At 35.2% G+C, this 23501-nt stretch overlaps 1 protein-coding gene and 1 long non-coding RNA gene across 2 annotated transcripts in view; both read right to left on the bottom strand.

The window, feature by feature from the left end:
• Positions 1-10539: 10539 nt before the first annotated feature.
• Rab38 (RAB38, member RAS oncogene family) overlaps positions 10540-23501 on the bottom strand; it is a 58794-nt gene continuing 45832 nt past the window's right edge. Inside the window, exon 3 of the mRNA XM_003468605.4 lies at positions 10540-11399. Coding sequence (XP_003468653.1) covers positions 11247-11399 — 153 coding nt within the window. The 3' untranslated portion in view covers positions 10540-11246. The remainder of the gene's footprint in view (positions 11400-23501) is intronic.
• On the bottom strand, positions 16236-22852 carry LOC134477675 (uncharacterized). Its single transcript, XR_010049805.1, has 3 exons — positions 22611-22852; positions 21874-21919; positions 16236-19557 (listed from the first exon to the last, which is right to left on the bottom strand). It is a non-coding gene; the product is annotated as an uncharacterized LOC134477675 (long non-coding RNA).

The raw sequence follows: 23501 nt of genomic DNA, 5'->3' as shown, positions 1-23501 counted from the left end.
ATAAGCCACCAATTGTTAATATTACTGTATACAGATTTATTGTGTTTATAGAACAAGGTTTCTATTTTTGAAAAGCAATTCAAAATGGTGAATATCAGCTCCCAGCTTCATCGAACTTTATCATAAGTACCAAAGGGACAGAGACATAAAACATTTTTTCCTTTAGTTTTATTGTACTTGTTTTACTTTTAAGTGATAAGTAATTTCAATAAATTGTTATAATAGAAAAACAAATTAACACAAAAAAACTACAACTGAGTTTCTCATTGATACTGTATCTCTTTTTGAAAGACTTCTTATTGCTTTAATGAAGGGAGTGTCTTCTAGACTTATCTCAGGACACTAATCAGCTGATAGATTTCAAATAAATACATTTTGACATCTCTACTTCTGTGAAATCTTGGATCTCTTCTACAGCACTTTGCCAAAGTGGTTATAGCATCTATATATCATCTATATTAGGCCAATGTTATTTGCAAGCTTCAAACAGCCATTCAGTAGCATATTAAAATCAACTACAGGTTCGTCTGCCAAAATAATACAGCAAAAGAATGCCCTCACATAACTAGTTATCTACCATATGGCCTTGTGTTCTGTCCTCCTGGTCCAGTGTTTCAGTAAGGTAATCTTTGTAATTTCTCACCAGATCCTGTGATTCATTTGATGAACAATGTATTTTATTCTGTAACAGAGATCAAGTTGCCCCATTCAGATCCTGCCAAGGTCTTTTTTGTCTATATTCAATGACAGGAAAGGAAAGCAGAACTTTGCTGGAAAAAATAGCATTTCAAAACATTCTTCTGAGATGGTATTTTCATGGTACATTTAGTAACTGCAGTGGAAAGAATGGAGTCTTATTTCCTAGGTTAGAATTCCGAAGATTTAGGGGCTCAAGACATTTGAAAATATTTTCCCACATCTCACCCTAAATTTTACTGTCTTTTTCCTTTCCTGATTTTATAAAAGACATTTGATAGCTCTGTGAATTGAGGTTCAATTGCAACTTTGCATCTTTTGAAGCCAAACCTTAGAACCAATTACACCAAGGCTTGTGTTCTGTTTTAAAAACAAAATGAGAGTAATTTTGTTTGCTGCTTAGAAATCTTCAGCTTTCACACCACATCCTAAACTAAAAGTTGGCTGGTGTGAGTTGATATTTTTCCCTCCTTTACTGTCTTGTTCTTTTAACAATTCATTTCTTCTTTTTAATCATCACATAGTTGTATATATTTAAGGGATATAGTATGATAATTCAATACATACAGAATGTGTCTTAAGAGTTTTCATTCTTTTATCAGTTTTTATGTTTTGGACCTCCAAACTTATCTCTTCTAAATCTTTATTAAATATGTATTTTTTATTGCAAGCTACAATGACCCTACTGTCTTATAGAGCACTGAATATATACCTCCTAGCTGTAGTCTGTGCCTAGCATACAAATTGCCAGACTTTCTGTTACTCCTTGCTCTTTCTACCCTCCAGTAACTACTTCTTCTTCCCTTTTAAGATAATCTACTTCCAATATTTGAGACACCAAGCCATATTTGCCCATGTCTAATTCATTTTATCTAACATAGTATTTTTCAGCTCCACTTACCTTTTACCACAAATCACAAGGTTTCTTTGTGTGTGTGGTGGAATAATGGTCCATTATGTATACATATACTTTCTTTATTGATTCATCTCTTCATGGACAACTCAGTTGATTACACTTGATCTTGCCTATTGTGAATAATAGGTAAGTTAATCTTGCCAATTGTACATAATACTGCAATAAACATGATGGTCTAGCTATCCCTTTGTTGGTGGTTTTGTTTCCTTTGGATATATACCTAGAACTTCAATAGCTGGATCTAGTCTTAGACTTTTGACTGCCAATTTACCTTCCTTCCAACAGTGACAGAGTTCATTTTTTTCACTGAAAGGCTAACTTGAAAATAGAAAGCAATTTTGGGTAGATAAGTTTAAAGTTCTCCAATTCATATTACTTCATTTAATCAGCAATTGTTACTGTTTTTTATTACATTCTGACTTGGGTCAGATGATGTCTCTTGGGGGTTTTTATTTGAATTTCTGCATTTCCCTATGGTTAATTAGGTTGAGAATTTTTAAAATTTTATTTTAGACAGGGAAAATATGGAAAAAAACAAACAAAAAGACAAGAAAAACAAGAAACAAAAGAGATAAATAAACAACAAAAAACCCACACATGCAAAAAAAAACAATATAGGCTTTCAAAATAAGATGATAGGAATTTAACAATGGTTGTTACTTCGCATAGTATTCTTCAAAAGCGTTACTCAGATTACCAAATATAGACATGCAAAATTGATCTAATCAATGAGTATTAAATGTTCTCTTCAAAGAACCAATATAATAAGTAGTACAATCTCAATTATTTTATGTAATTATACATATACAGATTTATATTTTTTTAAATTTCCTTTCCTTCTTTTCTCCTATTCCCTTTCCAAGTGATTTTTTCTCTTTGAGCAGTTTCTTACCCTTTCACAATATTTATTTTAGTTCTTATTTACTCTTTCAGTTTCTTACATTAAGGAGACATACAGTATTTACACATGTGGATTTATTTCACTTATAGCTATCCTCTCTAATCACATCGATTTACCTATAAAAGCCTCAGTATGATCCTTCTTTATAGCTGAGTAGTAATCCACTGTATAATAATACCACACTTTTTAATCCATTCTACAGCTGATGGGAATTTGGGTTGTTTCTAAGATTTAGCTATTACAAATTGTGCTGCTATGAACATGGGAGCATATGTATCATTGTGGCGTGGTATTTTCAGTTTTTCTAGAACATGCCTAGAAGTGGGATGACTGGGTCAAATGCGACCCCTAATTCTAGCTTTCTGAGGAATCTCCACACTGATTTTCACTGTGGATGCACCAGTCTATACTGCCACCAACAGTGGAAAAGAGTTCCTTTTTTACCACAGTCCCTTCAGCATTTGTTATTGGTTGATTTCTTGATCTAGGCCATTCTCTCTGGAGTGAGATGAAATCTCAGTGTTCATTTCATTTCTCTAATGGCCAATAATGCTGAACATTTTTTCATACATTTACTTACCATTTGCATTTCTTCAAATAAGAAGTTTGTATTCATCTCAGATGCCCATTTTTGGACTGGGTCTTTGAATTTGGGGGACTGATTTTTTATAATTCTTTTTCATATATTCTATCTATGTTCTAGATAGAAGTCCTTTTTCTGAGGTAGAGTTGACTAAGATATTTTTCCAATTAGTGAGTTTTCTTTTCATTCTGTTGGAGATTTCTTCTGACATGCAAAACCTTTTTAATAACATGAGATCCCAGTTGTTGATTCTTAAAAGTATTTCCCATGCAGTTTGATTTTTGTCCATGAATTCTTTACCTAACCCTATGTCTTCAAGATTGCTATCTGCTTTGTCTTCCAGCAGATTTAGAGTTTCCATTTTAATATTTAGATCTTTGAACCATTTTGACTTTAGTTTAGTGTATGGTGATAGACATGGATCTAGTTTTGGTTTTCAGTATCTGGAAGGCCACTTTTTCCAGCACCACTTATTAAAGAGGCTATCTTTCTTCTAGAGAATTTGTTTGGCCTCTGTCAAAGATAAGGTGGCTGAATGTGTCTCTAGTTGTAGCTGTATTTTCTGATCCCTTACATTAATTTTCAGGTCTGTTTTTATTCCAGTACTGTGCTTATTTTATCACAGTAGCTTTATAGTATAATTTTAAATAATGGATGCCTCCTACCTTGCCTTTGTTGCCCAGAATTGCCTTTGCTAGTCTACGTTTCTTCTGGTTCCAAGTGAATTTTAGGAATTTTTCTAGATCTGTGAAGAATGTTAATTATTTTGATTGAATTTGGATTGAATTTGTATGACCATTTTGGGAGAATGGCCATTTTCATGTCTGTTTTTCCTATCCATGAATAGTGAATATCTTTCCATTTTCTTAAATCTTCTTTGTTTACTTTTATTACAGTACTGTAATTTTCACTGTATAGATCTTTTACTTCCTTTGTTAGATTTATTCCTAAGTATTTAATTTTTTTCGATGTCATTGTGAAGGATGTGGTTTCCCTTATTTATCTCTCAGTGAGTTTGTTGTTTGTATATAGGAATGCTATTGATTTTTGAGTGCTGATTGTATATCCAGCTACATTACCAAATTTGGTTATTACATCTAGAAGTCTTTCAATGGAATTTTGGGAGTCTTTGTAGAGTATCATGTCATCTGCAAATAATACTAATTTTAATTTTTTCCTTTCCTATCTTTATTCCTTTTATTTCTCTCTCTAATCTAATTACTCTGGATAATTGATTTTGTCACTTTTTAAAAAAATTTTATTTAAGGAGGAAAAAAAGCAGAGAAAGGGTACAAGTTATACAGATTTACAGAAAAAAATAAACAGTAGGAAATCACTAGTTAATGGATTACATATTGTCATCTTAGAAATAATTGTTCAAGTCACAAAATTAAAGCTTGTAAAGTGGACATTCCAACAGTGAGACTGCAAACAGTTCTGTTCAATGATCCAACAAAACTCAGTGATATCATTATCTATCTTATACACTTATATATACATGCAGTTATATCATTTAGAGCACTTTCTTTTCCTCTCTTTTGTACAATGACAATTACCCATTTTGGGTTTTGTTGCTCCCACAGTTCTTATTACTTTTTTGGACGGGAGTAGAACCAAATGTGACATAACAGAACAAAGTCAATCAAATCAAAAGGGTGGACATAATAGATAATGTAAAAGCATAATACAAGGTGATCAACAATGGTTACCATAATGCCTCCCGCTATCTCTAATAGAATTGCCTATATCATCAATTATAATAAAATTGAACAATACAGTAAAGAACAAAACTGACAAAACCAAAACATTGGAGACATTATAGGTCTTCAAAAGTAGATAATAGTCAATGAGAATGGGCGTTATAATGAATCTCACTATCTTCACAGCTCTTGCTTAAACTTTCGAACCTGGTACTATCAAGCAAAACACAATAGGGGGACATCAGTCAAAAACAAGATGGTGAGAGTAATACAGGGCTTTAAATCAAGATAATTGAAAGTCAAAGTGGGTTACTATAATATGTCCTGCTATTTTTTATTTATTTTTCCCTTAATTAAAAGGATAAAAATAAAAAAGTAAATAATGAAGTGGAGATTGAGATAAAAGAGGGCATAACAGCAAAACAGCGCAGATCAAAACATAACCATTTAAGCAGAATAGTGTTTCACCACAAGATAATCCTGACATAAAAGTAGTTACCATATTGTCTCTTTCCTTGAAATCTTTGAGTATAACTTCATATACTGTAGCATCAAATATATCAAAACAATGTAAAACCATTTAAGAGAATGACAGCATTACAGGGTATTTATAATCAACCAACAGAAAATGAACAATGGTTTCTGTATAATCTCCTTGTCTTTAAAAGTTTTTGCTTATACTATCATACATAATAAAATCCAATAAGATACAACCTGTTTAGACCAATGGAGACAGAAGAACAAAAGCTTGATGAGACTTCAAAACAAGATGATACTAAATCAGTATTACCTATTAAGATGTCATTTTCTCCAAAATAGCTGTTCCTATCATTCAGTCTTCTCTACCTCATTTCTGTTGAGCTCTTTTTCTGTCATTAGTTGTCAGTTTGTCTTCTTCATTTTGTTTTCTGCTCCATTCATTGTGGCCTCTCTGCCACTATTTCTGGATTCTTTGTATTTTTCTTTTTTAGAATATCCTGTAGTATTCTCTGTAGAGTTGAATTGGTGGTTGCATATTCCCCTAGTTCCTCTTTACCCTGGAAACACCTTGTTTTTCCATCAATTTCCAGGGATGGTTGTGCAGGATATATCAATCTTGGCTGGAGATTATTATCTTTCAAAGCTTAGACAAAATACCTGATGCTCAAAGTTAGGGAAGGAAAAGTTTATTTGTTACAGTTCTTGGAGGTTTCAATCCACACTCAGTTGGCTCCAAAGCAGAGTGACATGGTGGGGCTGCAGTTCATGGTTGCTGCAAACAGCAAGTCACAAAATGGCAAGAGAGAGACGTACCTTCTTTTCGCTATTACATCAGATCCTAGCTCCACCCCAGGTGGGTGTAGCACTCACCACCAAATCCAAGTGCTGGACAATGAACCAATCACAAATGCATAATTGCATGAGGCTTGGGGGACACTGACATAAGCCATGACAATAATGTTTCCAGAATGCATTGAACGGAAGTGGTGGCAGTGGACAACCTTGTCTTGTTCCTCATTTTGGAGCAAAAGCTTTCAGTTTTTGACCATTTAGTATGGTGCTGGCTGTTGGATTGTCACAGATGACGTAATCAAATTGAGGTAAAGACCATCTATTCTGATTTTCCTTATGGTTTTTTATTATGAATGAGTTTTGGACTTTATCAAAAGCTTTTTCTGCATCTATTCAGATTATTATGTGACTTTTGTTTTGGTTCTAATGATATAGTGTATTACTTTATTGACTTGTGTATCCCTGCATTCCTGGGACGAATCTCACTTGGTCATGGTATGTAATCTTCTTGATGATTTGCTGCATTCAGTTTGACAGTCTGTTTTTGAGGATTTTTGTATCTATGTTCATTAGGGAAATTGGCCTGTAGTTCTCTTTTCTGGCTGGGTCTTTCTATGGTTTTGGTATTAGGGTAACACTTGTTTCCAGTAATAAGTCAGGAAGACTTGCTTCCTTTTTAATTTCATTGAAGAGTTTGAGGAGTGTTGGCATTAAGTTTTCCCTAAATTTCTTGTAAAAATCCAGCTGTGAATCCATCAGGACTTAGGCTTTTCTTTATTGGTAAGGTTCTCATTATATTTTTAATCTCATTAGCTGAAATTGAATTATTCAGCAGTTTTACATCTTCTTGATCCAGCTTTGGTAATTCATGTTTCTACAATATCTATCCATTTTTTGTAGTTTCTTTTGTCATTAATTTCCAGTTTCATGGCACTATGATCAGATATATATGCAAGGAATAATTTTGATTATTTGCATTTACTACAGCATGTTCTGTGGGCTAGTAGATGGACATTTAGAGAATGTCCCATGTGAAGCTGAGAAAAATGTGTATTCTGATGTTGTTGGGTGCAACATTCTGTAAATGTCTATTTGTTCACATGCTTGATTCAATTCTGTTACTGATTTCCTGTCTAGTTTGATTTGACCCTTTGTGTCAATGAGGTGTTAAATTCTCCTGTTATAACTGTGTTATTGCTTATTTGATTTTTCATGTCTATTAATATTTGTTTTATATAGCTGAGTGTTCCCATATTTAGTGAATAAATGTTTAAGATTGTTTATCTCTTCCGCTTGAAGTTTTCTTCTAACCAATATGTAGTGACCTTCTTTAGCTCTTTCGATCATTCCTTGTTTAAAGTTCATGTTGTCTTCAAACATAATAGCTATACCTGCTTTATTTTTTCGTGGGAGGGGTTGCAGTGCATGAAGTATTGTTTTACATCCTTTGCCTCTTCAGTCTATGAAATTCTTTTAGGGTTAGATGGGTTTATTGTATGCAGCATATGGTTGGATACTGTTTCTTGATCCATTCTGCCAGTCTATTTTATTTGATGAATTGAGGCCATTTACATTAATGGTCATAACTGATATGTATTGGCTTATTTTCGTCATGTTATCTTTCTGCTATTGGTTATCTTTCTCTTCTGTTTACTTGTTTGTCCTGCTTGGTAGTTTTTTTCTGTTGATATTCTTGAAATCGTAGTCATTTTTATGTCTATCTAGAATATCTTTCAGTTTTCTTTGTAGGGTTGGTTTGGTAGTCATAAAGCTCTTCAACTGTTCTTTGTCATGGAAATATCTTATTTCTCCATTGATTTTTGAAGGATAGTTTTGCAAGTACATCAATCTGGCTTGGAGATCATTTTCTTTTAGGATTTGAAATACTTCACTCCATGCTGTTCTTGATTGTTTGATTGCTGTGATACTGATGGGCTTTCCGTTATAGTGGCTTGTTTTTCTGCTTTCTTTAAGAGCTTTAACATTCTGTTCTTATGTTGAATTTCTGAGGTGCTGATCATTATATGTCTTGGCATACATTTATTTTGGTTATGGCTAACTGGAGTTCTATATGCTTCACTTATCTGTATGTCAGTTTCTTTACCCATGCTTGGGAAATTTTCTGCTATTACTCCTATAATGTCTTTTTATATAATTTGTGTTGTCACCTTTTATATAATTTGTGTTGTCCCCTATCGACATTATATTGTTTTTCTTTGCATCATCTTGTAACTGTGGAACTGTTTCCTGATTTCTTGTTATTTTTAAAAGATCTTTCTTTTCCTGTTCACTAGTTGCAATTTTGTCGAGTTCTGAAAGTCTATCTTCAAATTTATCCAGGTGGTTTTGCCAGCTTTTGATGGAATGTTTTATTTCCTGGATATCTCTTTGAATCTGTTTAATGCTAATTCTTTCTTATATTGTTCATTCAAGGCTTCCATCATTTTCTTGTGCTCTTCTATTTTTTAACTATATCTTCTTTAGATGTATTCAGTATTTCTTTCATTATGCTTATCATTTCTTATTTTACCTGAGAGATAATTTCTTATCTGAGTTCCTGTACAGCTTCACGGAGTTGTTTCTTTACTCCTATTGCTATCATTTCAGAAATTTTGGGTGTGTGACTTATACTTTCTTCTATGGCTATGTCTCCTAAACTTTTAGGGGATGAGCTAGAGGTTTGGGGTTGCATTTTGCTCTTTAGTTTTGTCATTTTCCTGTATTTCTTTGGGGAAGCTGAATGTAAAGTCTCAGTTGCTTCCTGAGTTGAGGAGGAAGAGTTTCTCCAGCAGAGTGTGGGTCATTAGGCAGGCCCTACCAGGTCCCAAGTGACTCATGGAGGTTCCCCTGAAGGCTGGGGTATGCTGGGCAGATCAGCAGGCCTTATGTGGTGCACCAAACCCCCTCATCTGCTTTGGTCCTTAGGTAGGGCTCTACCAGATCCCCACCAAGCAGCCCCAGTTAGGTGGAGTATACTGGGTAGGCCTGCAGCAGGCACACCAACGCTCCTTGGATACTTGGGTTTGCTGGGCAGAGCCTTTCAAGGTCCCCAGCATGCATGGAGATGGCCCAGCTAGGTGGAGTATGCTGGGTAGGCCTTCACCAGGTGCCACCCAGCACATTGAGGCTTCCTGGTTGCTTGGGGTTGCTGGGCAGGGCTTTATCAAGTCCTGAGCAGTGCACCAGTGCTCCCTGGCCTGTTGAGCACTTTTTCATATGTTTGTTGCCCATTTGTATTCATTCTTTTAAGACATTTATTCATATCATTTGCCCCATTGTAACTGTTTTATTGCATCTTGTTGAGGCTTTACTGACTTTATTAATGATTCTGGATTTTAGTCTCTTGTCAAATGAATAGTTTGCAAATATTTCCCCCATTCTGCATGTTTTCTTTTCACTTTCTTGATTGTTTCTTTTGTTGTGCAGATATAATGCCATTTGTCTATTATTGCTTTTATTGCTGTTTGCTTTGGGCTCTTATCCTGCACACTGCCCATACTTATGTCTTGAAATGTTCCTATTTCTTTAGGGTTTCTATAGCAGGTAACTAAATTCACAATAATATGTCTTTCAAACTCAAGAGCAATAGTATTTCCTTGTGTCTTCAACCTGTCCAATGATGATCAATTTCCTAGGACGAGACTTGTCCTAACTCATATTGAGTTCTCTTATAACAAGACCCTGAGATAGGATTTGAATGAACACAGCTTATTTGGAAGATGAACTTGAGAATCATCAGTAGATGAGTAAGGAGATAAAGGAAGAAAGGAAAGTAAATTAATTTAGGTCAACTCTAGTAGAATGATCACTGTAGGACCATCATCACTCTCTGAGAACCAAGAACTCATCTTACTACAGACCTCTGAAAGTCCACAAGGCAAATGTCAAATTGTCCTTTCCAGGGAAAAGGAGTCAGGGGTATTGATCATTTGACCCCTCCTAACATTAACTTCCTGGCAATTCTGACCTCTCTACTTTATGAGCAAACTGCTCCAGAAACCAGAGAATGCCCTTAAGGTATTTGAATAGGAATTTATGGTCAGTGCTTACAGAAACAGTGGAGGCCAAGACTGTATTAGTAGGACACTAAAAATCATCTGTTGCAAAACATAAAGCTTCCTGGAAGATATGATAAATATCAGTCAATAGTAGCCTCTTACAGCACATTAGTATCTCAGTGATTGGGTTAAAAAAAAAAGGCATCACTATATATGCGTTCCTTGTCTCCTTAAAAACACTGATTGTTGTGGCATGTTCCTCTGATCAACAACAAGATATCTGGACACTATTTACTTTCTTGGTGTAAATACTGACATAAAGAATAGATGTAAAAGCAATAAATTCATCACAATTTTTCATGTCTTTTCTGAAATAAAGTTGAAAAATGGATCTTGAGAAGCACAGTTACATAGTTATAGTGAAAAATAATCCCAGTACTAAGAAAGTTAAAGGATTTTCAGAAACAGGGAAACAGCATCTTTTAATGTTTTATTTTTCACTTGTGAAAATATATATAATATATATTACATGTAGAGAAGAGTCCCACAGCTTGGTTCAGAGAAAGCTAACAGAAAAGGCACATCTAGGGGGTAGCTCTTTTCAGATTGTGTTCAGTTAAACCAACATTCATGTCACAGCAAGTGGCAATGAAGACAACAAAAGCACAGGAAGCCTGTGTACACGACTCTGAAGAGCTAAATCATAGACAGCTCTTAGGTCTGCCAAGAATGGAGGTCATCTCTGGGGAAAATACCATTTCTATTTAATAGACCTGTCAGGCCAGCAGAGAATGTATTGAAATCTGCACAAAGACACACTAGGACAAGGCAAATATCAATGCTTAACTTGACAGCTAGTTCGCTCTGTCCCTCTTCTCTTTAAGTCCTAAGGCTTTTGCTGGTTTAAAGGAGCAAATACCGGGGCTCACTCTAGCCCTACAAAAGTTTGCTCAGCAACACAACAGAATTTTGTAACAAATTAGATGTTTAAAAAGCTTGTAAAAACTGTGCTGATGATATAAAAAAGCATTTGTTATTTCTTTCTTATAAGAAAAATGTAGGCAGAGATCTTTGGTTTGCCACGTTTTACTAATCTGACCTTTACCCAAAATGGCAAAATAAGAGGCACAATTCATAGGGTCAAGGGCCTATTTCTATCATGTGCCAGCAGAGGATGCTACTAGGATTTGGCACAGCTGGAGCAGCTGACAATCTTAGGTGATGCAAGATGGGGCTTCACAATGTCCGGCTCTATAGACTCCATTAGATCACATTCATTTGCAAGTATGTGCTTCACCAGGCATCTGGAGGCTTCATCGATGTTTATATTTTCCTAAAGGGAGGAAAAAGAAGCTTTTCTTATTCAGTATTTTAAGTTTTTCTTGTTATTCTTATTGAAATAACTTTCAAGCAGTCTCATATGTGAGGCATCACTTCTGACAATTCTTTTAAATACTATTTTCTATAAAGTATCCATGTATCTCATTTCCCCTAACTCCTTTCTTCCTTTAAAAATCTCTAACTTTTAATCCCTTACAAAAGGGAAAGCACTCAATGAATTTTGTCAAATAGGAAAATACCATTTTGTTGATTCAGTTAGTAGAGTGAATTTGTTAAGAGAGTAATTTTCTTATTTTCAGATAGTCCTGTAGCATTATCCTGGAGAAGAAACGTAAGTTTTTGGTCTAACTTAGATTGCAATTTCACTGTCTGCACATGACTTTTGTGGTTTTGATATGAAATATAATTAATAGGACATCTTTTGCAGAGATTGTTACTAGTTTAAAAAGTACTTCTGGCTCTCTGGATGATATGGTAGGATTGTACCACTTTGAAATTAGGCATGGTCATGAGAACTTCTTTGGCCAACAAAACATAAGAAGTAATGTGTCTGTCTTTCTTATAGAAGCAATAACAACCAGTGCTCAATTCCTGATGTCCTTTTGACTCTGTTCCTGCAATTAGAGAAGCACAGAGATGGGAATTCTCTTGACCTGGTTTATGAGACAGGATCAAGCACATATCCCACCAGATCAAGATAGTATGTATAGCATGAATGAAAATTACAATTTTTTTTAAAACCACTGGTATTCAAAGTTCCTTATTACTGTAGTATTATTAGGCAATATAGATGGATCTAATTTTTTAAAGGAAAATGTGAGATAAAAAATCTCATTTCAAGAATGAAACAAACTTTAATTTGAAGAAAATATGAAGCAAGCATTGCAATTTAAAATGTTTTGTTTACTTACTTAACTAACCTATATGAATTTCCCTTTTCCTGTTAGAAAGTGGAAACATGGAATACTGCCAGTATACTAAAATAATTGTATAATTGTATAATTATTTCTATCACAATTTGCTGAACTTCTTTGATAAGTATGCTTCTTAAAAAATTATTTTACTACAGTATCTCATTGTCCAATATGAAATGAAACATTCCTAATTTTTGTCTGTTTTTGATACATACTTAGATTGTTGCATGAAAACTGTGGGACACAGAGATGCTTTCCAAATTTCTCACTGCTAACAGCAATTATGCTACTTTAATTCCTGTTTGATTGTTCCTTTTATGTTGGGGAAGGAAGCAATAAAATCCTATCCTGACTATCAACTGTAAGATACTATCATATATGTTTACAGCTAAAAGTTTAGAGGGAATAGAGACTTCCTCATGGTCATACAGAAAGTGGACTGCAAGGCCGCTCACACCCAGATCCTGTTATCAAAGTCTGTCTTTCTTCAACATTGTTTGTAAGATCACACACAATAGCAAATAAAAGGTATTTCCCTGTTGTCAGACCTAGTAGATATTAAGTAAATCTCATTTTTAATTCTTTGTATAAAAATTACATTCATATGACAGAAAAACCAAGTTATACACATTAAAAAAGGATCCTCCTTTCCATACAGTGTAAGTTAGACTCGCCAGTAGTTTTCTTTCAAAACTTCAATTCATATATTAACATGCCAGATAAAAAGGGTTTTCTTTCATTGATGTGAAAATTGGCAAAATGTACTAATGAGTACTTAAAATGTTAGTATGGGAAAATCAATGAAAGTCTGTCCTCATTATGAGAAAAACAACTAAAATCTAAGCCCAATTAGTATCAGCCCAGCAGGATCATTTCAGTAAAACATTTTTTGAGAAGTTTAACACACCAAATAGAAGCAACTTGGCATTAGAATCAGGACAGGTGGTCACAAGGATGCCATGGAGGATGGGGCTCTGTTTCCACAGAACCAAACAGCAGCACGGTCTGTGTTAAGACTGAAAGTATTTACAGAGCAGCACTTTACAGTGACTGAGCCACTTTCATTCTCTCCATTAACATCATTTATATTTCTGCTTAGTGCTAGACAGCCAGAGATAAGGATGATGAACTAAGTCCCATTCTTGACTGAGCTGACATAATCAAGGTTTGTATAAACAGAAAAATCTGGAAAGAACATCTGATGACATGCACTACGGTCTTGAATATTGAAGTTGGTCAAGAGAAGGTCACTGAGGTGATTCAGAAGGTGAAGTGTCAAAGAACAGTGCTAGGAACAGTGCAGTCCATTACTAGGTAGGTCTATTCAGACATCTAACACAGTGTGCTAACAATTAGTCTATGAGCAAGCATTTAGTAAATATTTATCATGTAGACCCAGATGCTATTTGCTACAGTACACTATTTTCAATCAGAAATCTTAAGAGGAAGTTGAGGAGAAAATGCTATTGTTTACCACTATATTTGCCCATGCAAATATAACAATGGAAAGGGAATAGTGTTTCAGGCACAAATGTGTTCATGAATGTGTAAACTGTGAAAGTTGTTTTAACTACTCCATGCCTCAGTTTTCTCATTCATAAAGGGAGAAAAAAAGTCTACCTGTAAAGGTAAGCTAATATGTGTTAATACTTAGAACATGTAAAATAGTGACGGGAATAGAGTCATGTATACATTTAATAAATGTTATCTATATATTCTTCAATACTTCATTTAATTACCAATGTATATATTAGGATGTATATTCTAGTCCATCATTTTTCAGCTGAGGAAACTGAAATTGAAAAAAATTACATGGTTAGTCACACATTAATTAGTGACGGGAAGAGGTGTGAGTCTGGGGAGAAACGTACGAAACATATCGATAATATATAAAAAGGCAAGGGAACTGTGTTGTGTTGAACACATAAGCTTGAAGTTGGATGCTCATTTCAACTCCTCTAAAATAGTTTTAAAATAAATAAGGGAACAGAATGGACAGGGCACTCAGTTCCAGCATGGAAGGGCAGGAGCCTGCAATCAAGATCTCAGGAAAGGTTGATCTGCATAGTTATACACTTCCAAATATATTTTATCACTCTCTGTACACCATTGAAATCACAGCCAACAGGTCTAAGAAGGGAGAAGGAACAGCAACATAGAGCAACTTCTCTTTTTCTGCCCCAAGGCCAACATGGATAATCAAACCCTTCTTGATTAAATGCTGGTTCAGATCCTTTGGACAAATAGATTGCAGTGTAATTGATTTGGCCACTTGGCATCCAGGTAAACACTGCCAGGCTCACATTTTCTGAGTGATGGCATTGAAACAGAGCTGCTGGCTCAAGTGGAACTTATTGCCTGGGAATGTCTATTTGTATTTATTATAGAGTGTAGTAACAACATATCCAGAAGCATCTTATGCTAGAAATGAAATTTACGCATTGTATAACTTCCAAGTCACATACACCACTGGATCTGACTGTGCTTTATTTATGTATCTTCGATATGATCAGATGGTCCGTTGTGCTGACTGCTTTAGGTTGATGTGTACTCGCTTTTGTGCTGCTGGTAAGAATCTTTTCATTTATATCAACAAGTAAATCTGAGGAAAAAGCTAAAAATTCCTAACAAAGTATTTTACTAAAACAAATGGTAGTAACTACTACCAATAAGCAAGTGCTTTATTTATAAAATAATGTTTACAACCAGTCTTATAAAAATCTATTAGGAAGCCAACAACCACATCTGAAAGGTAATGAAGCCACCATAAAGTTATGTAACTTACGTAGAGCAGACCATGATCTTGGACAATCTTTCATTTAACAACAGGACATGAACTCAAGTTCTTACCCCGCTCCCTGAATACTACATTACAATGTCTCTCAGACATTAAAATATATTTACTTTTGCATCAGTGGCTCTCAATCCTGGCTGCATATTTGTATCACTGAAGGGCTTTTAAAAGTGCATTACCTCCTCCCAGACATACTCTAACTGGTTTGGCTTGTTGCCTTAAGATGGCCATATTTTTGAAGATTCTCATTATTGGAAATATGCATCTAGTTCAGAGACCCATTCATACAACTAAGAAATTTTTTAAGGACTATGTCCCTTTTGCTTCTATTGTGGAGTTTCTTGAAATATAATTTGATAGAGTGACACTCAGCTGTGGTGATTCTTAACTTTCAATAGAGAATGTCATATAAATCTAACCATCTGAGATCCCAAATGCTTGTCAGTTTTTTAATTAACTCTTTAAAACATATATTTAGTGGAAAATTATTTAATCCTTGGCCATTTGTGCCAGAATAAAAAAAACATCTTACTAGAAAACCTTCACAGCTGACTGCCTAGTTAGAAGCTGGCAAAGAATTCATTCTCCCATAATCCTTGCAAAAACATCATCCTCAAACGAAACACCAAATGTGCCAGAAGTTCCAAGTTTAGGGCACTAAATTCCTCAGCTGTGTAAAATTTTAATTAAAGCAGATGGCCTGCTGGATAATAACATCAATATAAGAATTCTCACATAGAATAGAGGTTTAGACATTCCCTAAGAAGATTCAGCACTTAGTATTGAGCACATTAGTGCCAAGCATTTGACAGCTTTCAGTTTACTTCAGTTATATCTGTCAGTGTTAATACAGTGGTCACTTACACCTCTGTCTGCCAAACACTTCTCTCCTTCCCTAATATCACTGCCTCCTCCATTTCCCTGGAGAACTACCACAGCCCACTGCAATCTTGAGGTTCTATTGCAACCCCCTCATAATCGAGTTCTATGTCTCAGACATGACTCTCAGAATGTGGCATTTTACTTAATTTTCACAATAATTTTGAAGCAAGAATTAATGCCTTTTTTTGACAGATGAGAAAAATGAAATTTGCAGAATGATGTACATAGGTCTCTGGGATAATAAATGTCGGAACCTGGTTTAAAATTCTTATACTCAAAGCTTTGATATTTTCCATTTTTCTTCTCCTTTCTGTCTTCTTGCAGTTCATGATCAGCTTTTTGAAAAGACCAAATCAAAGTCACCAGCATACAAGTCAGCATGGTTTTGTGTTCTGCCATGCTTTCTCTGTGGAAGGAAAGTATAAGCAGTGTGCAAGGCACAGAGGACAGGTCTTAATGATGCCTTATTGTCTAGAAGTACAAGTACAGGAAGTCTAACAAGTACAGGAAGAACGGATCAAGCCACACTGTCAGACTTTAACACGGGACAAAGTTACACTGTCAGTGTGAAGAAATGGAGTATGAAGAAGAAAAGTTCACAGTCATCTGCACCGTCCTTGGGACAAGGCTTCCTCAGCTCCACTGTATCTTTACCTCAATCCCTGTCATTTGAACCTGTTTTATCCCTTTTTCTACAGCTTCTGGGACTTATGACTTCTGCCTTCTCCCCTCCTCTGCCAAGAGATATTTTTTCCATCGCCCAGGCAGCCTTCAGTATCCTATTTCAGCCATAAAAAGCCTCACTTAGAGTTACAGAGAATCACCAAATATTGAGGCAGGAGGAGACTTGACATGGCTAATTCAACCTGCCCTTTTCACACACCAGGGATTTTAGTAAAGAGAAGAAAAGCGACTCTCCTGGCATCAAACAGGCTACTGCACCTCACAGGGACATATGTTAGAATGCACCTCCTCTCTAGCACTTGCTGCCTGCAGCACACGTCTCGATTTCTAGAAATATTTATTAGCTTCTCTCAGCACTGTGAAGTGTGTTTTCGGTTTTCCCTCGCTCTTTTACCCACTTCACTTAACACTAACCACTTTAACCATATTGCTTATCATCTGTGTTAGTGTTGTATCTAATTATATTTGTGGTCCTGGCTTCCAGTGTGGTAAAGGATCTCCAAAATATATTTCCAAAAACAGGTAGTATATATGAAGAGCTAAGTATAAACCAGGAAGCCTGTAAGTACTTTGGCAATGTTATATGAGTTAATCCTCATGAAAACCAAGGTAAGATAACAGAGGTTAAATGACTTCCTCATGATTACACAGTCAACCACTATTTATAGGATGTCTGCAAATTCCAGCACAGTCAGATGGCAGAGTCAGACTCCAGCCAAGATTCTCTGCTTTTAACCTATCCCGCCCCATAAATGTTTGTTGATGGCATCAGGAATCAGGTCACCTAAACTGTTGCCTATTGCTTTTTTTTTTTTTTCCCAAATCTCCACAATTATAAATGAGCAGTGTACAAACTGTTTTGTTTCATTTACAGCTATGAATTAATGTAGTGGTTTTAATTTAAATGGCATATGTGCATTCTCTTGTCACCTCACTTTTTCTGTCAAATGTGGTGAAGAAAACTTAAGTTCGTTATCCCTTCCTCTTCTTTCACACTGTCTTATAATCCTAATATTAGGCAGGCACAGTACCAAGTCTGTTTTGGAGTTTACATTTGGCAATATAGAGATAGATTTTCCAAATCCAATACATAATGTTTAACTTACCATAAATGACTTTTAAGAATCAGAATATTCATAGATTTTTGCATCTATTAGCACTTTGTATTCAATTTAATTGTGTTTGTGAGTCTTTCCTGAAACACCACTAAAACACCCAATAATCAGGTTTGAAAAGAGAATAAACACAAGCTTAAAAACTATCATTTATCCAGACTGAAGCCCCACTGATGATGCATAGCAGCTTTCAGTTAAAATACTTTCTCATTTGTCAGCTTGAAAAGATAAATGCCAACAAGACACAAATATTAATAATAATAATTACTAACATTTACTGAACACTTACTCTGAATTGTTATGCATGTTATATAAATACAGATAATCTCATTTAGGACACTGAAGAGGTATATACACTAATATCCCTATGTTTTGGAGGGAGGGACCAAGACACATATAAAATAAATTATCTACCTGTAGTATTTGCTGGACTAAATTAATTTAAATTTCATTTAATGTGTGATAACTATGGGTAGAAATATGTTTTATACAATTTAGCTTGAACATGATTAAGTGATTTTTTTCTGGCACCTTTCTGTGCCAAGACTGCAAACTGAAACCACAAGATCATTGTCACAGGAAGCACCTAGATGCAATGGAAGGAAAAAAGAACTTTGGGGTCAAGAACTGTAACTCAATTTTACCGTGGGACAAGTACAAGCTGAACATCTCAGTCTGTACTCTTTAATCGGTAAAATGTTATCATATGTGTATTTCATAGAGTTCTTGTTAGAATTAAGTAATATACATACATGAAACACCTAGACTTTAAATAGTTGATCTTCTAACAAATATGAGTTCCTGTCCTGCCCCTTCTTTGCCTGCATCCTTCAAGTCATTTTTTGGGATCACTTTCGTTAGTCACCTATCACTGTAGTCAACAGATAATGGCTTGTTTGAGTGTATCCTCTACTGGTACACTCCAGGATGCTCCTAGAGGATCCATGGTTGTATCCTATTGTCTATCACAATGCCTGCAGATAGTAAACTGAATGAATGAATGAATGAATGAATGAATGAAGCCTTCACAAGAATGATGAGTTCAGATTTCAACCTAAAAATAATTTTAGATGTGGTGATTTTTGTAGGCTGTGAAAAAGAATATTCTCAATAAAATTTAGTACACAAGTCGAACTGCCCATGCTTACTTTCTACTATCTGACACCATTCCTTTCAGGTGAAATGGAAGAAAGGTGTTCAAGCCAGTTTACAAATACTGAGCTGAATTCAGCGTGGCAATTAGGCTTTACACGTAAGCACAGCTAAACTGGAGTCCTGCCTTTTCCGTTTTAAAATAATTCTTTTTAACGTGATGTTCTAAGATGTCACCTGTTTCAGGTATCTCCTGTTATTAATAACTAACTGTACTTAATTATCTTTGTTCTTGTCTAAAAGAGATAATAAGATCCACTTGAATTAGGAGGACTAAAAGTATTATATTGGGGCGAAAGTAGAAAGTATAAATTTTTTATGTTCAGGCATTAATAAAATAGATATTACCATATATGTCATTATTTAGTATCTTTTTCCCTTAAAAATTCTATGAAATTAAATGTTAAACCAATTCTGGCTTACCAATTTCCTTTCAGGCCTTTGGTTTCTTTTTTTCTTTCTTTCTTTTTTCTTTTCTCTTTGTATACTATTCTTTTGTCCAAGTCTTAACTATCTATTCAGCAGAGATTCTTTTCTGGGTGGTGTAAGTAAAATTATTTCTGCCACCATACTTAGAAAAATGTTAGCATTCACACACAGGAACAAGAACTGTGGATACAAATGCATTAATAAATTAAGCTAAAGTCATTCATCATTTAATCACCTTCCTATATTTGGAGTATTGATGGTACTAAGTAACTACCAGACCTCTGGCCTCAACCCTAGGAACTAAGTCTATCCTACTCTACACATCTCTGATATCCCTAATGTCTACCACCTAAATTCCACAGTCTGCTGACAAATCATTCTTATCCTTAGGAACCTCCCCGAGACAGAAATCAACCAGTGTTATACACTAAGTCTCTGACTTACAAACACATTCTCTCCTTCTCAGAGAATTTTAATAAATCAAATTTGTTCATAATCCTAACAAGTAAGTCTCATATACCTTTGACACAACTACATAGTTATTATTGTTGACTTCGTTGGCACCATGATCTTGTTTTTGTCCTCTACAACTGTCCCACTAGTTGAATGACTCATATTTTAAGAATGAGTAATGTTTACCATCTTTTTGCTACAGTCCACATTTCAACTATTTTCCCTTTTGTTCCCATGGTTATTGCTTTGCACTTACCACCAGCCTCCTCCACACCATCACTGCTTTTCCTTTTGCTTCCAGACATCCTGAACTCCGGTTGAGCATTGTACTACCATACATTACCGCATGTATAGTAAACACACAGCAGCATATTATGACAAGGTTCGGGAGACACATAACCTACTTCTGCAATTTGATCATATGTAGGAACATTTGTAATGCAAGATCTCTTAGTATCTGTGAAAATTCACAACTTGAATGCTCATAAATCAAGGACTGACTGTACAGTTTTATTTTTTTTCTCATATGGAATAACATGTCCTTTTCCTTAATCCACAAGTTTATAATAGGATAAAAGAATGGGGCATACATTCATTTGAATGTTTATCATGTAATAATTGAAATATAATGTAACTAAATAAGTTAGTTTACTATAATCATAGTGTTCTTTGCAAGGACCAAGTGCTAATCATGAAAGACTCTGTACTCTATAGTTTAATGCACCATGAAATGAGTCATTGTGTGACAGTTTTGGTTCAAGGCCTTTGTAGTTCTCTTTAGAGATGCTAATGGACACAATGCATTCTTCTTTCAGGCTCTTCAGTACCTCATCCCAGCATGCCCCATGCAGTCTCTTCAATGGTTACATGCTTTCAGTTTCTTCACTTTGTAATCATCCTATAATCATCTTTCATACTCCCATCACAATATCTCTTTACTGTTCTCACTAAAGCATAGTTATGTTCATAAATCATCCTCATTTACCAGCTTAAAAACTTTACTGACTCACGCTGTCTACTGAGAATAAATGCAGGCCACTAAATTAAGGGCCAACCAACGTGGCCCAAGCTTAACTGTCTTGTATCATCTGCTCTGACTCCCTTTAGTTAGATTCCAGCTGAGCTAGATTATAGACCCTTCCTTCACTGTGTCTTTGTGCTTATTCCTCTTTCTACTGGGACCATTAGAAGTCTTTGCTTGGGTTGTTCTTATCCTATCTGTATTTGTAAATCTCCTCTCCATCCAGAACAAAGAGACCTCATTTGGAAATTTTTAGCTACTGACATCTAACCAACTCACAGGATATCATTTTATTGCACTTTGAAACTTTGAATGAAATTCAGGCACATTTTCCAGCTTCATATGCTTCTGGCATGTGAAATATTTACTACTGGTGCATATTTAATTAATATTAAGAGAAATAATGCCAGCATCACAAAGTTGTTAAAGATGAGTGTAAAACGAAATATGTTTGTGATCTCAGGAATATTGAGCACATACAATAGACACTGAAAACAAAATTCTCAGGAAATGTTGCAGTGCTGCATAAACATGATTATAAAGCCACATATGGCAATGTCCGGAGAAGCCGACATATCTTTTCTTGGCATAAGATATCTCAATGTGAGTTCCAGAGTTTAATAAGATAATATGGAGAGAAGGCACTTCGTCATTAAATAACCATAGAAAATGTTCAAAGTAATTAAAAAATATTTCATAACTGAATGATCTTAGAATCCCACAGAAGATAGAATGTGACTAGTTTTTACATTAAATGGAAGTGACACTGATAGGGTGGTTTAGCATCATCAGTTGGGTGACATGAGGGAAACCAAAGCAATGTGACAAAACTATAATATATGAATTAGGGAAAGTCAGCTTCAGGTTGGTAGGGGCTGTTTAGAGAAAAACAAGCAATCTCCCATTCAAAGCAAGAAAAGAGTGTGAAGTACTCATAAATTTATTTGCTTACAGAACTTTTATCTAATGTCACATCTCTATATAAATAGTGTTCATCTTTACACAATTTGACAACCACTGACCTGTAGTATTGGTGGTATGTGTAGTAGTCATGGATGGAAGATTGGGCTGAAAGAGACATTTGTTAACTGATTTCATATTACTCCTGGTTTTTTTAAATGCTTATCTAAGAAATGCTATCTTCTTTTTTAAACTTTCTCCATTTTATAAGCTTAGTTCAGATGATACTTTTTAATATGAGTTTAACAGAATTGATACACATAATGCAAATCTACAAACAACATGCCTCACAGGTTATGGCAAGGCATTGCCATTTTGGTAGGCCAGTACTGTCTATCCACATTCCAAGCAAGGTAGGATTAAGTATCTCTCTCATGTTTTTCTTAGCAGTCCTCTGTAGTAACTATTACCACATGAATTTGTAATTATTTTTGAGAAACATACTTTTTCACTACATAATAGCTTCCCTTATTTTATATTGAGAATCAAACTCAGGGCCTTATTTTTCCAGGCAGGCATTATGCCATAACTGTACACGTGGCCGTGAGTGTTAGTCTTGATGTTACTGTACTCTATCTTGGTCATCACCAAATCCTCTCTCTGGTGTCAATTTCAGCAGCTATGAAGGGAGAGAATCTACACTCTTTTTCCAAACAAGACTGAAGATGAGACTCAAGATCATCTTCATCATCTGACTAATGTAGTTAAACTTGCTGGAGATCTGAGAACAATGCTCAATGGTAAAAATTTCTCAAATTGAGGGTTTAAGTATAAAGCATTTGTTTAAAACATCACTCACTAAAGCAAGGGTACTTTATCAACTTGATTTGCCACATGTTCTTGGTCGCAAAAATCAGAAACTCATTGAACTGCCTACACCATCTGGAGGGTAGCTCCCGGGAGTGATAGAGCTGCTGAAAGTCCCAGGTTTCTCCATAAACCCTAGAAAATAAAATAAGATTCTCAAGTACCATCAGCTTCATTTCCTCCATCTGCTAGCAGCTTTTTGCATTTAAAGATCCTTACATCCTCTAACCGCCACAGTTTTCCCAACAACAAAAAGTTTCCTACCCTCAACCTCAATCCTAAAGACTGTGAAAAGAAATTAAAGGAATTTAGCTTCAGTCACATATTTACACTGAGGACTAGAACAACTTCAGGTCCAGGACATGGCTGCACCAAGAGTGGCCCCACTTAGATCATGTGGGCACTATTAACCCATTATATGGACTTGATAGACACAATATGCACCTTCCATTTGTACATGGGTGGGGTAGAGAGACTGGAGCAACTGGTAGTAGCAGTACAAACTTGTCATAGTTGAATCATTTTGAATCTGGAAAATGATTTTTCCAGATTTTGCTGCATTACTTTACAGACATTTACATCATCTACTCCAAGGCAGAATCATAGAGGATGAGAGGATAACTGAGGATATTATTAGACATGTAAAAAGCAGTGAAGAAAGTGGAGTTGAAATATAAATGACTTTTAAAAACTACCTTGATCAGAAAAGTATTGCTATGATTTGGATCTAGATGATCCCTTCAAGCCTCATGTGGTCATAGGTGAGGTTTTCAGAGACTGTTGAATCTAGAATATGTGATGTTAGGATTAAAGGTGTAAGATTACTAAATCAGTCCACTGATGGTTTGGCACTGCCTTAATCCTGGAAGCTTGTATAAATGTA

Source organism: Cavia porcellus, unplaced genomic scaffold (genome assembly GCF_034190915.1).
Source record: "Cavia porcellus strain 051 isolate PalLab524CR breed Dunkin Hartley unplaced genomic scaffold, mCavPor4.1 scaffold_9, whole genome shotgun sequence".
Lineage (NCBI taxonomy): Eukaryota > Metazoa > Chordata > Mammalia > Rodentia > Caviidae > Cavia > Cavia porcellus.
This window is presented reverse-complemented; position numbering and strand designations above follow the sequence as displayed.